The 18,544-nt window shown below is 46.4% G+C and overlaps 1 protein-coding gene across 2 annotated transcripts in view; it reads left to right on the top strand.

Annotated features, from left to right (window-relative positions):
• rbm25a (RNA binding motif protein 25a) overlaps positions 1 to 18,544 on the top strand; it is a 46,679-nt gene that overhangs the window by 314 nt on the left and 27,821 nt on the right. The window contains exons 2-11 of one of the 2 annotated variants that reach the window (XM_065004405.1): positions 184 to 295; positions 794 to 843; positions 962 to 1,135; positions 3,510 to 3,582; positions 5,167 to 5,327; positions 5,767 to 5,961; positions 10,671 to 10,754; positions 15,864 to 16,162; positions 16,250 to 16,361; positions 18,419 to 18,508. In XM_065004405.1, the coding sequence (XP_064860477.1) occupies positions 202 to 295; positions 794 to 843; positions 962 to 1,135; positions 3,510 to 3,582; positions 5,167 to 5,327; positions 5,767 to 5,961; positions 10,671 to 10,754; positions 15,864 to 16,162; positions 16,250 to 16,361; positions 18,419 to 18,508 (1,332 nt within the window). In that variant the 5' untranslated portion in view covers positions 184 to 201. The remainder of the gene's footprint in view (positions 1 to 183; positions 296 to 793; positions 844 to 961; positions 1,136 to 3,509; positions 3,583 to 5,166; positions 5,328 to 5,766; positions 5,962 to 10,670; positions 10,755 to 15,863; positions 16,163 to 16,249; positions 16,362 to 18,418; positions 18,509 to 18,544) is intronic. The other variant, XM_065004406.1, reaches the window with a different exon arrangement.

Here is an 18,544-nt window from a genome sequence, read left to right on the forward strand (position 1 = left end):
GGAATGTTTAAATGCATGGCTTTTTTTTTTAGGTTGTGTAGGCTAACCAAATTACCTAAGGATATCAGTAACCTAAGCTAGCCGGTATAGCCAGCCTAGCTAGTTTATCCCCGCAGGCCAGAATCTATCCATGGGTACACCCATGGTAGTCCCTAAACCTGTGCGTCTCTTCTTGTTCCCCAGGTCACTCCACCTCCCAAGATGTCGTACCCCCCTCACCTGAACCGCCTCCCCCAGTTGCCCCCCGGGATTCGCCCTCCCCACTTCGCAGGGTTCCCCCAGGGAGTCCCAGCAGGTGGGTTAAAGTCTAGTAGAGCTGGGAAATATCCATATCGCAAAAAATTGCCTGAATTTATGCGACAACGAACGTTTATAACATTAATGTGCACCACTGTAAAAAAAAGAGATTTCAAACAACTAGTTTGTTGTAGTCATTTTTATTTTACCTTTATTTAACTAGGCAAGTCAGTTAAAGAACAAATTCTTATTTTCAATGACTGCCTAGGAACAGTGCGTTAACTGCCTTGTTCAGGGGCAGAACGACATATTTGTACCTTGTCAGCTCGGGGGTTTGAACTTGCAACCTTGCGGTTACTAGTCCAACGCTCTAACCACTAGGCTACCCTGCCGCCCTTCATCAATTGTCCGATTAACAATCACCCATATTAGCAAACATATTTCATTAAATATCAGAACATTCTTTGTCCACTTTAAGGGATATTGACATTCAGCTCTACCGAGTGGAGAGTTTGAAGGTGATAGATTATGATGATGTCTCTCGGTTTTCTTCCAGGTACGCCCATGATTCCAGTCCACATGGGGATAATGACCTCTGCACCTACGGTGAGCTTGAACTGTTATTATCACACACACACACACACACACACACACACGTATACGTTCATCACTCTGGCTGGCGGACAACTCTATTTCCTAATGTGTGTATTGTGTTGTATTGCAGGTCCTGGTTCCTACCACAGTGTCTATGGTCCAGAAGCCTCCTGCTCAGAGGAAAGAGCTGAACCCGGTCAGAGCCAAGGAGAACCAGGAGGGGGGCAGTGGTCCCACCACTACAGTGTTTGTAGGGAACATCTCTGAGAAGGCTTCAGACATGCTGGTCAGACAGCTGCTAGCGGTAAGCAAGCCTTGGAAACACGGGTTGGAATTTTATATAGAAATACTTTTGTTCAGCTTAACCAAGTCTCACACACACAGGGGGTTAAAGTTCTCAGTCACTGTGACGGATGTCCATCACATGGATTCTGGAGAGGTCGTTTTTGAGATCACATAGAGGGGGTATGGAGATCACATAGAGGGGGTATGGAGATCACACAGAGGGGGTATGGAGATCACATAGAGGGGTATGGAGATCACACAGAGGGGGTATGGAGATCACATAGAGGGGGTATGGAGATCACATAGAGGGGTATGGAGATCACATAGAGGGGTATGGAGATCACATAGAGGGGGTATGGGGATCACACAGAGGGGGTATGGGGATCACATAGAGGGGTATGGAGATCACACAGAGGGGGTATGGAGATCACATAGAGGGGGTATGGGGATCACACAGAGGGGGTATGGAGATCACACAGAGGGGGTATGGAGATCACACAGAGGGGGTATGGAGATCACATAGAGGGGGTATGGAGATCACATAGAGGGGGTATGGAGATCACACAGAGGGGGTATGGAGATCACACAGAGGGGGTATGGAGATCACACAGAGGGGGTATGGAGATCACACAGAGGGGGTATATATTCCCTTTATTAAATATATTCCCGAATAAATATATTCCCGAAATAAATATATTCCCTTTATTAAATATATTCCCTAATGTGTTCTCAAATATAAAATGTTCTCTGTTACGCTGTGTGCACGGCACTGACATGCATGATTGTTGCTGACACTCGATGTTCAGATGAAAGGAATTAAACCGTCTGCTTACCACTCAGCGCTCAACTCAGACAGTGGTGTGTAGCCTGCTGGTAAAGTCACCAGTCCAACGCTCTAACCACTAGGCTACCCTGCTGCCCCTGGAGAGATACCCTCCTGTAGGTTTACATCTATCTAGTCCAGGGCTCTCCAACCCTGTTCCTGGAGAGAGACCCTACTGTAGGTTTACATCTATCTAGTCCAGGGCTCTCCAACCCTGTTCCTGGAGAGATACCCTACTGTAGGTTTACATCTATCTAGTCCAGGGGTCTCCAACCCTGTTTCTGGAGAGATACCTACTGTAGGTTTACATCTATCTAGTCCAGGGGTCTCCAACCCTGTTTCTGGAGAGATACCTACTGTAGGTTTACATCTATCTAGTCCAGGGCTCTCCATCCCTGTTCCTGGAGAGAGACCCTACTGTAGGTTGACATCTATCTAGTCCAGGGCTCTCCATCCCTGTTCCTGGAGAGAGACCTACTGTAGGTTTACATCTATCTAGTCCAGGGCTCTCCAACCCTGTTCCTGGAGAGATACATGGAGAGATACCTACTGTAGGTTTACATCTATCTAGTCCAGGGCTCTCGATCCCTGTTCCTGGAGAGATACCCTCCTGTAGGTTTACATCTATCTAGTCCAGGGCTCTCCAACCCTGTTCCTGGAGAGAGACCCTCGTGTAGGTTTTCGGGCCAACCCCAGTTGTTACACACCTGATTAATCTTGTCAACCAGCTAATTATTAGAATCAGGTGCACTAGATTAGGGTTGGAGCAAAAACCTACAGAACGGTAGCTCTCCAGGTACAAGATTGGAGAACCCTGGGCTATATTATTTTAATTTAATTTAACCTTTATTTAATTAGGCAAGTTGGTTAAGGGCAAATTCTTATTTACAAAGACACCCTACACTGGCCAAACCCGGACGACGCTTTGCCAATTGTGTGCAGCACTATGGGACTCCCGATCACGGCCGGTTGTGATACAGCCTGGATTCGAACCAGGATGTCTGTAGTGGCGCCTCTAGCACTGAGACGCTGTGCCTTAGACCCCTGCGCCACTCGGGAGCCCCATATCCATGGTCCAATATTTAAAAAGTAATTTTTACCAATATGTTATTGGGCTCATTTCCAGAGGTGAAAATTATAGTTTCGATGATGTCAGCATAGAGTAGAGAATCCCCCGGAGCCCTTCAGCAAAGGGACTGTAAAATTGGTGAAACTCACAAAGTGTACAAAATTATCCTCTGACATGAAAGGGCAGGTTAACTTTGGCCCCAGACAATCCATCTGAGATCTATATAAGTTTCAGTCATATTACTGCACGCAATGTGCATCTTCAGGAAAATGAACCATTTCTAGTTTGTGTTCTGGTTCTTCTTGCGTTTTATTTTTCCTTTTTGGGCACTTTTCTTCTGCCTGTTCTTTGGGGTCTGGTCCGTGTTAAAATGTAAAACACTTTGTCAACTGTTTTACATAAAAAGGGCATATATTAAGTAATGTGATTGAATGATGATGGATCACTCTGACATTGGTGTTTAGTCTCAGATGAGGTCCCCTCCTTTCCTCCATCCTGTAGAAATGTGGCCTGGTCCTTAGCTGGAAGAGGGTCCAAGGGGCTTCTGGGAAACTGCAAGGTAAAAACAAAACAGGTACAATACTTCTACTATACTTTCCCTCCTTTCCTTGTTCCTTGTTGTTACCGCCAAGCCCGTGTTTTTACCGCCAAGCCCGTGTTGTTACCGTGTTGTTACCGTGGTTTTACCGCCAAGCCCGCGTTGTTACCGTGTTGTTACCGTGGTTTTACCGCCAAGCCCGTGTTGTTAGCGTGTTGTTACCGCCAAGCCCGTGTTGTTACCACCAAGCCCGTGCTGTTACCGTGCTGTTAGCGTGTTGTTACCGTGTTGTAATCGCCAAGCCCGTGTTGTTACCGTGCTGTTACCGTGCTGTTACCGTGCTGTTACCGTGCTGTTAGCGTGTTGTTACCGTGTTGTTACCGTGTTGTTACCGTGTTGTTACCGTGCTGTTAGCGTGCTGTTAGCGTGTTGTTAGCGTGTTGTTACCGTGTTGTTACCGTGTTGTTACCGTGCTGTTAGTGTGTTGTTACCGTGTTGTTACCGTGTTGTTAGCGTGTTGTTAGCGTGTTGTTAGCCGTGTTGTTACCGTGTTGTTACCGTGTTGTAACCGCCAAGCCCGTGTTGTTACCGTGTTGTTACCGCCAAGCCCGTGTTGTTACCGCCAAGCCCGTGTTGTTACCGTGTTGTTACCGTGGTTTTACCGCCAAGCCCGTGTTGTTACCGTGTTGTTACCGTGGTTTTACCGCCAAGCCCGTGTTGTTAGCGTGTTGTTACCGTGCTGTTAGCGTGTTGTTAGCGTGTTGTTAGCGTGTTGTTAGCGTGTTGTTACCGTGTTGTTACCGTGTTGTAACCGCCAAGCCCGTGTTGTTACCGTGTTGTTACCGTGTTGTTACCGTGTTGTTACTGCCAAGCCCGTGTTGTTACCGCCAAGCCCGTGTTGTTACCGCCAAGCCCGTGTTGTTACGGCCAAGCCCGTGTTGTTACCGCCAAGCCCGTGTTGTTACCACCAAGCCCGTGCTGTTACCGTGCTGTTAGCGTGTTGTTACCGTGCTGTTACTGTGCTGTTACCGTGTTGTTACCGCCAAGCCCGTGCTGTTACCACCAAGCCTGTGCTGTTACCGTGCTGTTAGCGTGCTGTTACCGTGCTGTTACCGTGTTGTTACCGCCAAGCCCGTCTTGTTACCGCCAAGCCCGTCTTGTTAGCGCCAAGCCCGTGTTGTTAGCGTGTTGTTAGCGTGTTGTTACCGCCACGTCTCTAGAATGTCATGGTTGACCAGCCTCATGATGACTGTTTACATAGTGAGGTGATGAGACCAGCTTCATGTTATGTTAAGGAGCTCTAGTTCTGTACAACAGACGGGTTTTTAGAAGCACTTTTCTTTTTGATCGCTGATGTAAATCACAGTTAATTTATTCAAAATAAGATTTTAAAGAGAACAGAGTTTGTCTTTCTCTGTCAGCTCGGTACTAACTCTTGTCCTGTCTTTTCCCCACCTGAGCATTCACTAGTAACCACTCTCTGTTTGTAACGTTAGTGACATCTTCCACGTCTCTCTCTCTCTCCGTCTCCATCTTCCCCTCCCCCCTCTCTCTATCATGCTCTCTTCCTCCCTCGCTCCCTTCCCCTCTCTTTCTCCTTCGCTCCCTTCCTCTCTGTAGCGTTTGGTTTCTGTGAGTACAAGGAGCCAGAGTCCACCCTGCGTTCCCTGCGTCTGCTACATGAGCTGTTGCTGGGAGACAAGAAGCTGCTGGTCAAGGTGGATGCTAAGACCAAGGCCCAGCTTGAAGAATGGAAGGCTAGGAAGAGGAACGCCAACGGGGTACACACACCACACACACACACCACACACACACAGAACACGGGGTGATCAGTAGACCTATGTCCTGTCTATCATGAGAGGTGATGAAGGACAGACTCAGATTTAATTGAATTTTTAATTTAACCTTTTATTTAACAAGGCAAGTCAGTTAAGAACACATTCTTATTTACAATGACGGCCTACCACCGGCCAAACCCGGACGACGCTGGGCCAATTGTGTGCCGCCCTATGCGACACCCAATCACGTCCGGTTGTGATACAGCCTGGATTTGAACCAGATGTCTGTAGGGACATCTCTAGCACTGAGATGGAGTGCCTTAGACCGCTGCGCCACTCGGGATACAACCTATGATTCCATTTACAGGTAAATATCATATCCATTAGACATGGGAATTCATAATAAGAACCTCCGTCTCCGCTTTCTGTTTCTGTCTCATAGGGAGCCATGTCAGAGGATGGGCTCAAGGAAGAGGAAGAGGAGGAGGAGGATCTTGATGAGGACACAAAGCGTCGTGACCAGATAGTGAAGGGGGCCATCGAGGGGTTGATCCGGGAGTACGGCAGTGAGCTCAACGCCCCTTCTCAGGACGGAGACAACCAGCCCCGCAAGAAGAAGAGAGAGAAGAAAGAGGAGGTAGTAGCTTCCGTTCCGCTGAACAGAGGAGGTAGTAGCGTCCGTTCCACTGGAGAGAGGAGGTAGTAGCGTCCGTTCCACTGGAGAGAGGAGGTAGTAGCGTCCGTTCCACTGGAGAGAGGAGGTAGTAGCGTCCGTTCCACTGAACAGAGGAGGTAGTAGCGTCCGTTCCACTGGAGAGAGGAGGTAGTAGCGTCCGTTCCGCTGAACAGAGGAGGTAGTAGCGTCCGTTCCTCTGAACAGAGGAGGTAGTAGCGTCCGTTCCACTGAACAGAGGAGGTAGTAGCGTCCGTTCCTCTGAACAGAGGAGGTAGTAGCGTCCGTTCCACTGGAGAGAGGAGGTAGTAGCGTCCGTTCCCCTGGAGAGAGGAGGTAGTAGCGTCCGTTCCGCTGTACAGAGGAGGTAGTAGCGTCCGTTCCACTGGAGAGAGGAGGTAGTAGCGTCCGTTCCGCTGGAGAGAGGAGGTAGTAGCGTCCGTTCCACTGGAGAGAGGAGGTAGTAGCGTCCGTTCCACTGGAGAGAGGAGGTAGTAGCGTCCGTTCCTCTGAACAGAGGAGGTAGTAGCGTCCGTTCCACTGGAGAGAGGAGGTAGTAGCGTCCGTTCCGCTGGAGAGAGGAGGTAGTAGCGTCCGTTCCGCTGGAGAGAGGAGGTAGTAGCGTCCGTTCCGCTGGAGAGAGGAGGTAGTAGCGTCCGTTCCACTGGAGAGAGGAGGTAGTAGCGTCCGTTCCACTGGAGAGAGGAGGTAGTAGCGTCCGTTCCACTGGAGAGAGGAGGTAGTAGCGTCCGTTCCACTGGAGAGAGGAGGTAGTAGCGTCCGTTCCACTGGAGAGAGGAGGTAGTAGCGTCCGTTCCACTGGAGAGAGGAGGTAGTAGCGTCCGTTCCACTGGAGAGAGGGAGCGTCCGTTCCACTGGAGCGTCCGTTCCACTGGAGAGAGGTAGTAGCGTCCGTTCCACTGGAGAGAGGAGGTAGTAGCGTCCGTTCCACTGAACAGAGGAGGTAGTAGCGTCCGTTCCACTGAACAGAGGAGGTAGTAGCGTCCGTTCCACTGGAGAGAGGAGGTAGTAGCGTCCGTTCCGCTGAACAGAGGAGGTAGTAGCGTCTGTTCCTCTGAACAGAGGAGGTAGTAGCGTCCGTTCCACTGAACAGAGGAGGTAGTAGCGTCCGTTCCTCTGAACAGAGGAGGTAGTAGCGTCCGTTCCACTGGAGAGAGGAGGTAGTAGCGTCCGTTCCCCTGGAGAGAGGAGGTAGTAGCGTCCGTTCCGCTGTACAGAGGAGGTAGTAGCGTCCGTTCCGCTGTACAGAGGAGGTAGTAGCGTCCGTTCCGCTGTACAGAGGAGGTAGTAGCGTCCGTTCCGCTGGAGAGGGGAGGTAGTAGCGTCCGTTCCGCTGGAGAGAGGAGGTAGTAGCGTCCGTTCCTCTGAACAGAGGAGGTAGTAGCGTCCGTTCCACTGGAGAGAGGAGGTAGTAGCGTCCGTTCCACTGGAGAGAGGAGGTAGTAGCGTCCGTTCCACTGGAGAGAGGAGGTAGTAGCGTCCGTTCCACTGGAGAGAGGAGCGTCCGTTCCACTGGAGAGAGGAGGTAGTAGCGTCCGTTCCACTGGAGAGAGGAGGTAGTAGCGTCCGTTCCACTGGAGAGAGGAGGTAGTAGCGTCCGTTCCACTGAACAGAGGAGGTAGTAGCGTCCGTTCCACTGAACAGAGGAGGTAGTAGCGTCCGTTCCACTGAACAGAGGAGGTAGTAGTATGACTGCAGGCTACCAGTAAGCTACCACTTCTTTCTGGTAGAATTTACCATCTGTGAGCCATTTCTCAAGCGGGAAATTAGCTAGGACTGTCTGGAAGTGGTTTTGAGTGGAGAGGGGAAACACAGAAAATGTGCTGTTATTGGCAGAGAGGTTTAGAACTCTCTTTCTGATTGGTCTATTAACTAATTTACTGCAAGGTGATGTCACAGTGGAACGCCAAAACTCCATCCCACCAAAACAGGCTGAAAATTCTGTTTGTTCTTTTGAAACAGCTCTTACACTAAATGGGCATTATCATAATGTTCATGAGTTCACAGTATTACTTCAACCTCATAGTGTGGAAATATATATAAAACACAGGATATCACATTTTAAATGCGCCGGCCCTTTAAATTCTTCAGTCACCATTTTGTGAGAGATTGTCATCTTTATCAATCTGATTTACATACAGAGTGTGTTTGTTTCTTTACTTACTTGAATCTTGAAAAAGTATTCATCCCCCTTGGCGTTTTTCCTATTTTGTTGCGTTACAACCTGTAATTTAAATATAAATACAACCTGTTTATTGAAATGGATGTTTCATGTAATGGACAAACACAAAATAGTCCAAATTGGAGAAGTGATTTATTTTTATTTTTTATTACTAAAAAAAAAATATGCAAAAGTGGTGTGTGATAGATTGCATAACGGTGGACTTTATTTAAGTGTCACGTGATCTCAGTGTATATATATACAGCTGTTCTGAAAGAACCCAGAGTCTGCAACACCAGTAAGCAAGGGGCTCCATGAAAACCAAGGAGCTCTCCAAACAGCTCCAAACAGCTCAGGGACAATGTTGTGGAGAAGTACAGATCAGGGTTGGATGATAAAAAAATATCAGAAACTTTGAACATCCCACGGAGCAGCATTTTAAATCCACTATTAAAAAATGGAAAGAATATGGCACCACCACAAACCTGCGAAGAGTGGGCCTCGCACCAAAACTCACGGGCCAGGCAAGGAGGGAGTTATTCAGAGAGGCAAAAAAAGAGACCAAAGATAACCCTGAAGGAGCTGCAAAGCTCCACAGCGGAGATTGGAGTATTTGTCCATAGGACCACTTTAAGCTGTACACTCCACAAGAACTGGGCTTTACGGAAGAGTGGCCAAAGCCATTGCTTAAAGAAAAAACAATCAAACATGTTAGGTGTTTGCCAAAAGGAGACATATGGAAGAAGGTGCTCTGGTCAGATGAGACTAAAATGGAGCTTTTTGGCCATCAATGGAAACGCTGCCTGGCGCACATCCAACACCTCATCACCCCGAGAATACATCCCCACAGTGAAGAATGGTGGTGGCAGCATCATGGTGTGGGGATGTTTTTCATCTGCAGGGAAACTGGTCAGAATGGAAGGAATGATGGATGGTGCTAAATACAGGGACATTCTTGAGGGAAACCTGTTTCAGTCTTCCAGAGATTTGAGACTGGGACGGAGGTTCACCTTCCAGCAGGACAATTACCCTAAGCATACTGCTAAAGTAACACTCGAGTGGTTTAGGGGAAACATTTAACTGTCTTGGAATGGCCTAGTCAAAGCCCAGACCTCAATCCAATTGAGAATCTGTGCTATGACTTAAAGATTGCTGTACACCAGCGGAACCCATCCAACTTGAAGGAGCTGGAGCAGTTTTGCCTTGAAGATTGAGCAGAAATCCCAGTGGCTAGATGTTCCAAGTAGAGGTCGACCGATTATGATTATGATACCGATTTATTGGAGGACCAAAAAAGTCGATACCGTTTAATCGGCAGATTTTTTATTTGATTTATTTGTAATAATGACAATTACAACAATACTGAATGAACACTTATTTTAACTTAATATAATACATCAATAAAATCAATTTAGCCTCAAATAAATAATGAAACATGTTCAATTTGGTTTAAATAATGCAAAAACAAAGTGTTGGAGAAGTAAAAGTGCAATATGTGCCATGTAAGAAAGCTAACGTTTCAGTTCCTTGCTCAGAACATGAGAACATATGAAAGCTGGTGGTTCCTTTTAACATGAGACTTCAATATTCCCAGGTAAGAGGTTTTAGGTTGTAGTTAATATAGTATTTATAGGACTATTTCTCTCTATACCATTTGTATTTCATAACCTTTGACTATTGGATGTTCTTAAAGGCACTATAGTATTGCCAGTGTAACAGTATAGCTTCCGTCCCCATCCTCGCCCCTACCTGGGCTCGAACCAGGAACACATCGACAACAGCCACACTCGAAGCAGCGCTACCCATCGCTCCACAAAAGCCGCGGCCCTTGCAGCGCAAGGGGAATAACTACTCCAAATCTAAAAGCGAGTGAAGTTTGAAACAGTATAGAGACTTCCAAGAGATTTGCGGCTGTAATTGCTGCAAAAGGTGGCTCTACAAAGTATTGACTTTGGGTGGGGTGAATAGTTAGTTCGTAACATTTCTGCCCTTCTAGATCTGCCTCGGATCAACTGTAAGTGGTGTTATTGTGAAGTGGAAACGTCTAGGAGCAACAACGGCTCAGCCGTGAAGTGGTAGGCCACACAAGTGCACAAAACGGAACCACTGAGTTCTGAAGCGAGTAGCGCGTAAAAATCATCTGTCCTCGGTTGCAACACTCACTACCGAGTTCCAAACTGCCTCTGGAAGCAACGTCGGCACAAGAACTGTTCTTCAGGAGCTTCATGAAATGGGTTTCCATGGCCGATCAGTCGCACACAAGCCTAATATTGCCAAGCGTCATCTGGAGTGGTGTAAAGCTCGCCGCCATTGGACTCTAGAGTGATGAATCACACTTCACCATCTGGCGTTCTGACGGACGAATCTGTCAGGTGGCCACGTACTTTTGGTAATGTTAGTGTATGTACAGTAGTCTGTTTCGTGACTTGTCTCCCTGTACTGTATTACCTCCAGCCATTGGATAACCTGTTCCGTGACTTGTGTTTCCCAGGAGGACATCAATGTGATGGAGATGGAGGATGACAAAAGAGACCTGATATCCAGAGAGATCTCTAAGTTCCGGGACACTCACAAGGTAACACAGCCCACTGTTCTCTTACCTTACCACTCACTCATTAGGCTTTTGGAGAGAAAAGAACTACAATACCCACATCTACACTACACCTAGTGTAGTTTCAACATCCTGTTACCTATTGGACTTCAAATTCATGTATTGAACCACCCTTCCTAAGATCATTCATTCATATTGTCAACAACATTAGTTGATATTTCCTCATTTTGTGCATTTGATCTATCTGAACTTGATAAAAATGTAATCTTTTATAAACAATATGTATCCATCAGAACTATTAACTACTACTACTACTAACTACTGCTATTTCAGTAGCCCCTCGTAGGATCAACTGTTAACTAATGGGATGAAAACTACGCAGTAGAACTACCAGCTAGAGAGTAGGGTTGGTCCTTGGTCCTTCGATCCCGGATCTAAATATCCCTCCCTGTAATGTAATGGGTCTTTTAAATCTATTGATTATAAACCCCAACCATTTATGGTAGACGATGTATTGATGAATCTCAGAGCTTTGGGGAGCGTGGATGTAAGCATCATCTTTTACTTTTCTTCTCTCTACGTCTCGGGCGTTCCTTTTCTGGAGGACTTGCATAGGGGGCAGCTCTGAGACTGTTACTGCACTATATATATATATATACGTTACCGCCAAGCCCGTGTTGTACCCGACGCTGGTCAAAAGGAGTGCAATATCTTCATTTAACAAGTCAGTTAAGAACACATTCTCATTTTCAATGACGGCCTAGGAACAGTGGGTTAACTGGTCTAGGAACAGTGGGTTAACTGGTCTAGGAACAGTGGGTTAACTGGTCTAGGAACAGTGGGTTAACTGGTCTAGGAACAGTGGGTTAACTGGTCTAGGAACAGTGGGTTAACTGGCCTAGGAACAGTGGGTTAACTGGTCTAGGAACAGTGGGTTAACTGGTCTAGAACAGTGGGTTAACTGGTCTAGGAACAGTGGGTTAACTGGTCTAGGAACAGTGGGTTAACTGGCCTAGGAACAGTGGGTTAACTGGTCTAGGAACAGTGGGTTAACTGGTCTAGGAACAGTGGGTTAACTGGTCTAGGAACAGTGGGTTAACTGGTCTAGGAACAGTGGGTTAACTGGTCTAGGAACAGTGGGTTAACTGGTCTAGGAACAGTGGGTTAACTGGTCTAGGAACAGTGGGTTAACTGCCTGTTCAGGGGCAGAACGACAGATTTTTACCTTGTCAGCTCGGGGATTCGAACTTGCCACCTTTCGGTTTCTAGCCCAACGCTCTAACCACTAGGCTACCCTGCCGCTCCCCACGTAGGGAATAGGGTGCCATTTTGGATACAAGCTTGTGTTTGTAGCTACTAGCTAGTTGACATGGTTAACAGGAGGCCCACTGGCAGTGTGAATAGAAGGCCAGCGAGAGACCAGTAAACCAGGTCCTAGTGGTGTACAGTGCATTCAGAAAGTATTCAAACCCCTTGACTTGTTCCACATTTTAGTTACAGCCTTATTCTAATTGTTTTTTCCCCCTCCCTCATCAATCTACACACCCCATAATGACAAAGCAAAATTTAGCAAATGTATATATATATATATAAAAAAAAAACTGAAATATAACATTGACATAAGTATTCAGACCCTTTACTCAGTACTTTGTTGAAGCATCTTTGGCAGCGATTACAGCCTAGAGTCTTCTTGGGTCTGACGCTACAAGCTTGGCACACCTGTATTTGGGGAGTTTCTCCCATTCTTCTCTGCAGATCCTCTCAAGCTCTGTCAGGTTGGATGGGGAGCGTCGCTGCACAGCTACTATTTTCAGGTTTCTCCAGAGATGTTAGATCGGGTTCAAGTCCAGGCTCTGGCTGGGCCACTCAAGGACATTCAGAAACTTGTCCCGAAGCCACTCCTGCGTTGTCTTGGCTGTGTGCTTAGGGTGATTGTCTTGTTTGAATGTGAACCTTCACCCCAGTCTGAGGTCCTGAGCGCTCTCGATCCTTGGTTTTCTTCAAGGATCTCTCTGTACTTTGCTCCGTTTATCTTCCCCTCGATCCTGACTAGTCTCCAAGTCCCTGCCGCTGAAAAACATCCCCACAGCATGATGCTGCCACCACCATGCTTCACCGTAGGGATGCTGCCAGGTTTCTTCCAGACGTGACGCTTGTCATTCAGGCCAAATAGTTCAATCTTGGTTTCATCAGAACAGAGAATCTTGTTTCTCATGGTCTTAGAGTCCTTTAGGTGCCTTTTGGTAAACTCCAAGCGGGCTGTCTTGCATTTTACTGAGGAGTGGCTTTAGTCTGGCCACTCTACCATAAAGGCCTGATTGGTAGAGTGTGGCACAGATGGTTGTCCTTCTGGAAGGTTCTCCCATCTTCACAGAGGAACTCTGGAGCTCTGTCAGAGTGACCATTGGGTTCTTGATCACCTCCCTGACCAAGCCTCTTCTCCCCTGATTGCTCAGTTTGGCTCTAGGACGAGTCTTGGTGGTTCCAAACTTCTTCATTTAAGAATGATGGAGGCCACTGTGTTCTTGGGGACCTTCAATGCTGCAGACATGTGTTGGTACCCTTCCCCAGATCTGTGCCTCGACACAATCCTGTCTCTGACCTCTATGGACAATTCCTTCAACCTCATGGCTTGGTTTTTGCTCTGACATGCACTGTCAACTGTGGGACCTTATATAGACAGGTGTGTGCCTTTCCAAATCATGTACAATCAATTGAATTTACCACAATTACAATCAAGTTGTAGAAACATCTCTAGGATGATCAATGGAAAGGGGATGCACCTGAACTCAAATTAGAGACTAATAGCAAAGGGTCTGAATAGTTATGTAAATATGTATTAAAACAGAAATACCTTTTGCAAAAAACTATTTTTGCTTTGTCATTATGAGGTATTGAGTCAATGTGGGGTATTGAGTCAATGTGGGGTATTGAGGGGTATTGAGTCAATGTGGGGTATTGAGTCAATGTGGGGTATTGAGTCAATGTGGGGTATTGAGTCAATGTGGGGTATTGAGTCAATGTGGGGTATTGAGTCATTGAGTCAATGTGGGGTATTGAGGGGTATTGAGTCATTGTGGGGTATTGAGTCAATGTGGGGTATTGAGTCAATGTGGGGTATTGAGTCAATGTGGGTTTTGAGTCAATGGGGTATTGATGTGGGGTATTGAGTCATTGTGGGGTATTGTTATTGAGTCATTGTGGGGTATTGAGTGTATTGAGTCATTGGGGTTATTGAGTCATTGCAGGGTATTGAGTGAGTCATTGTGGGGTATTGAGTCAATGTGGGGTATTGAGTCAATGTGGGGTATTGAGTCATTGTGGGGTATTGTGGGGTATTGAGTCATTGTGGGGTATTGAGTCATTGTGGGGTATTGAGTCATTGGGGGTTATTGAGTCATTGCAGGGTATTGTGGGGTATTGAGTCATTGCAGGGTATTGTGGGGTATTGAGTCATTGTGGGGTATTGAGTCATTGTGGGATATTGAGTCAATGTGGGGTATTGAGGGGTATTGAGTCAATGTGGGGTATTGAGTCAATGTGGGGTATTTTGTGTAGATTGAGGACCATTTATTTTAATTCAATCCATTGTAGAACAAGGCTGTAACGTAACACAATGTGGAACCAGGGGACCATTTACTTTTTTAATGGTCATATCCAGATGTTATTGGTCCATACAAGATGTTATTGGTCACATGCCCATATTCAGCAGATGTTATTGGTCACATGCCCATATTCAGCAGATGTTATTGGTCATATTTAATACTTGGTCACATGCCCATATTCAGCAGATGTTATTGGTCACATGCCCATATTTAACAGATGTCATTGGTCACATGCCCATATTTAACAGATGTTATTGGTCCATATTTAACAGATGTTATTGGTCACATGCCCATATTCAGCAGATGTTATTGGTCACATGCCCATATTCAGCAGATGTTATTGGTCACATGCCCATATTTAACAGATGTTATTGGTCAGATGTTATTGGTCACATGCCCATATTCCATGTTATTGGTCACATCCATATTTCAGATGTTATTGGTCACATGCCCATATTCAGCAGATGTTATTGGTCACATGCCCATATTCAGCAGATGTTATTGGTCACATGCCCATATTCAGCAGATGTTATTGGTCACATATTCAGCAGATGTTATTGGTCACATACACATGGTTATCAGATGTTATTGCGGGTGTAGTGAAATGCTTTGTGTTTCCGAGCTCCAACATTGCAGTTGTATCTAACAATTCACACATCTAAAAGTCAAAATAATGGAATGAATTAATATACAAATATTAAATCGAGCAATGTCGGAGTGGCATTAACTAAAATACAGTATGTACATATGAGATGAGTAAAGCAGTATGTAAACCTTATTAAAGTGACTGGTGATACCATGTCTATGTATGTAGGGAAGCAGCCTCTTAAGGTGCAGGGTGGATGCCGGCTAGGGATGGCTATTTAACAGTCTGATATGGCCTTGAGATAGGAGCTGTTGCGCAGGGAGGAGTTCAGTCCCAGGGCTGTGAACATTGTGGTGAGTTTGGTAAGTCGATGTACAGCATCCTCACTAATGCATTCCTTTTGTCCAGGTGGGTAGTGGGCATCGTCCGTAGGGATGTTGGGATACTGCACAGTTTCCTAGACCCCAATGCGTGCATTCTTTACATGCGAGTCCAGTTCAGGTGTCACATGGGCCTCTGGAAGCAACTTCAGCACAATACCTGTTTGTCGGCAGCTTCATGAAATGGGTTTCCATGGCCGAGCAGCTGCACACGAGCCTAAGATCACCATGTGTAATGCCAAGCGTCAACTGGAGTGGTGTAAAGCTCGCCGCCATTGGACTCGGGAACAGTGGAAACGCTTTCTCTGAGGTGATGAATCACACTTCACCATCTGGCAGTCCGACGGACAAATCTGGGTTTGGCGGATGCCGGGAGAACGCTACCTGCCCCAATGCATAGTGCCAACTGTAAAGTTTGGTGTAGGAGAAATAATAATGGTCTAGGGCTTTTTTTTTCATGGTTCAGGTAGCTTGTTCTCTCTCACTGCTGTGTTGACTGTGTTGTCTATGGGGGATACAGCAGTAGAGTGACTAACACGGGATACTCCTCTTCTTCCTGTAGAAACTGGAGGAAGAGAAGGGTAAGAAAGAGCAGGAACGGCAAGAGATCGATAAGGACAGGAGGGAGAGGGACAAAGAGAGGGAGCGAGAGAGGGAGCGCCGGGACCGCGAGAGGGAGAAGGAGAAGGAGAGAAACGACAACATCAAGGAGAGAGAGCGGGACAGAGACCGGGACCGGATCGATCGGGAACGTGAACGGACGAAGGAGAGAGAAAGGGAACGGGGAGAGAGGGAGCGAGGAGAGAGGGAACGCGTGAAGGATCGGAGTCGAGAAGTCAGCGAAGACCGCAGTAAATCCAGGTTGGTATGAGGTCTCTAGTTCAGCACTCTGAGACGCTAGTCAGCTGTCCAAGTGGCGAGTGTTTGAACTCACGTCTCTGCCTGTAGAGAACGGAGCCGCGATGAGAAGAAACACGACCGCGAGGAAGATCAGGAGGAGGCGTACGAACGCAGGAAACTGGAGAGGAAGATGAGGGACAAGGAGACTGCTTACCAGGAAGTAAGTTTGACATGTAGTCCATGTTTGACGAGGCTGAATTTATACCCTACGCAAGTACACAACGTAAAAACTACATTACCCACGGAGGAATGGTGGTAGTCCTGTGTCGTTGCAAAAATACACAAACATGCAACTCCATACACGATTAACATTCTCATTTGCTAACAGCTTTCTTGCATTACATACGTGTGTAGGGTAAATTAGGCTTTACTTTAGGCACTACTGCAATATACTGTCGTAGCATGAGAACACAACCAGTCTGACAACTCTTTCTGATTCCCTCAGGCTTAAGGCACTTAGGGATGTGTTCCAAATGGCACGCTATTCCCTATATAGTGCACTACTTTACACCAGAGCCCTATGGCCCTACTTTAGACCAGACCCTATTCCCTATATAGTGCCCTATTCCCTATATAGTGCACTACTTTACACCAGACATTATTCCATAGCACTATAGTGACACCAGAGCCCCCTATTCCCTATATAGTGCACCTACTATATTTACACCAGAGCCCTATTCCCTATACCGTGCACTATAGACCCCTATTCCCTATAGTGCACTACTTTAGACCAGAGCCCTATTCCCTATATCGTGACCACCAGAGTTCCTATTCCTATATATAGTGCACTACTTTAGACCAGAGCCCTATTAGAACCCTATTCCCTATATAGTGCACTACTTTAGACCAGAGTCCTATTCCTATTCCAGTGCACTAGCACTATAGACCAGACCCTATTCCCTATATAGTGCACTACCCTAGGCTTTAGACCCCTATTCCCTATATAGTGCACTACTTTAGACCAGAGCCCTTACTACTTTAGACCAGAGCCCTATTCCCACTACGTGTTCCCTATATAGTGCACTACTTTAGACCAGAGCACTATTGGCACCCTATTCTCTATACAGTGCACTACTTTAGACCAGAGTCCTATTCACTATATAGTGCACTACTTTAGACCAGGGCCCTATGGCACCCTATTCCCTATATAGTGCACTACTTTAGTCCAGGGCCCTATAGAACCCTATTCCCTACATAGTGCACTACTTTAGACCAGAGCCCTATTCCCTATATAGTGCACTACTTTAGACCAGAGCCCTATTCCCTATATAGTGCACTACTTTAGACCAGAGCCCTATGGCACCCTATTCCCTATATAGTGCACTACTTTAGACCAGAGCCCTATAGTATTCCCTGTTACTTTAGACCAGAGGCCTATAGAACCCTATTCCCTATATAGTGTACTACTTTAGACCAGAGCCCTATAGAACCCTATTCCCTATATAGTGCACTACTTTAGACCAGAGCCCTATGGAGCCCTATAGAACCCTATATAGTGCACTACTTTAGACCAGAGCCCTATAGAACCCTATTCCTATAGTGCACTACTTTAGACCAGAGCCCTATAGAACCCTATTCCCTATATAGTGCACTACTTTAGACCAGAGCCCTATAGAACCCTATTCCCTATATAGTATACTACTTTAGACCAGAGGCCTATAGAACCCTATTCCCTATATGGTGCACTACTTTTAGAACCCTATTCCCTATATAGTGCACTACTTTAGACCAGAGCCCTATAGAACCCTATTCCCTATATAGTGCACTACTTTAGACCAGAGCCCTATAGAACCCTATTCCCTATATAGTGCACTACTTTAGACCAGAGCCCTATAGAACCCTATTCCCTATATAGTGCACTACTTTAGACCAGAGCCCTATAGAACCCTATTCCCTATATAGTGCACTACTTTAGACCAGAGCCCTATGGAACCCTATTCCCTATATAGTATACTACTTTAGACCAGAGGCCTATAGAACCCTATTCCCTATATGGTGCACTACTTTAGACCAGAGCCCTATTCACTATATAGTGCACTACTTTAGACCAGAGCAGGGTTCCATTTGAGACACAGCCACTGTGCTCTGTCTTCAGACAACTCAATTGAACACCGGTCTATGTATAGATGCAGTTGGTTTTGGATGCTGATTGGCTGAAACAGCATTCCGTGTGTGTGTGTGTATATATATATCAGATGCTGTTTCTCTTCTTCTCAGCGTCTGAAGAACTGGGAGATCAGGGAGAGGAAGAAGGCTCGGGACTACGACAAAGAGAACCAGAGAGAGGAGGAGAGACGCCATGAGATGGTCAGAGAGATGATTCTATACAGTGGGGCAAAAAAG

Source organism: Oncorhynchus nerka, linkage group LG18 (genome assembly GCF_034236695.1).
Source record: "Oncorhynchus nerka isolate Pitt River linkage group LG18, Oner_Uvic_2.0, whole genome shotgun sequence".
Taxonomy (NCBI): domain Eukaryota; kingdom Metazoa; phylum Chordata; class Actinopteri; order Salmoniformes; family Salmonidae; genus Oncorhynchus; species Oncorhynchus nerka.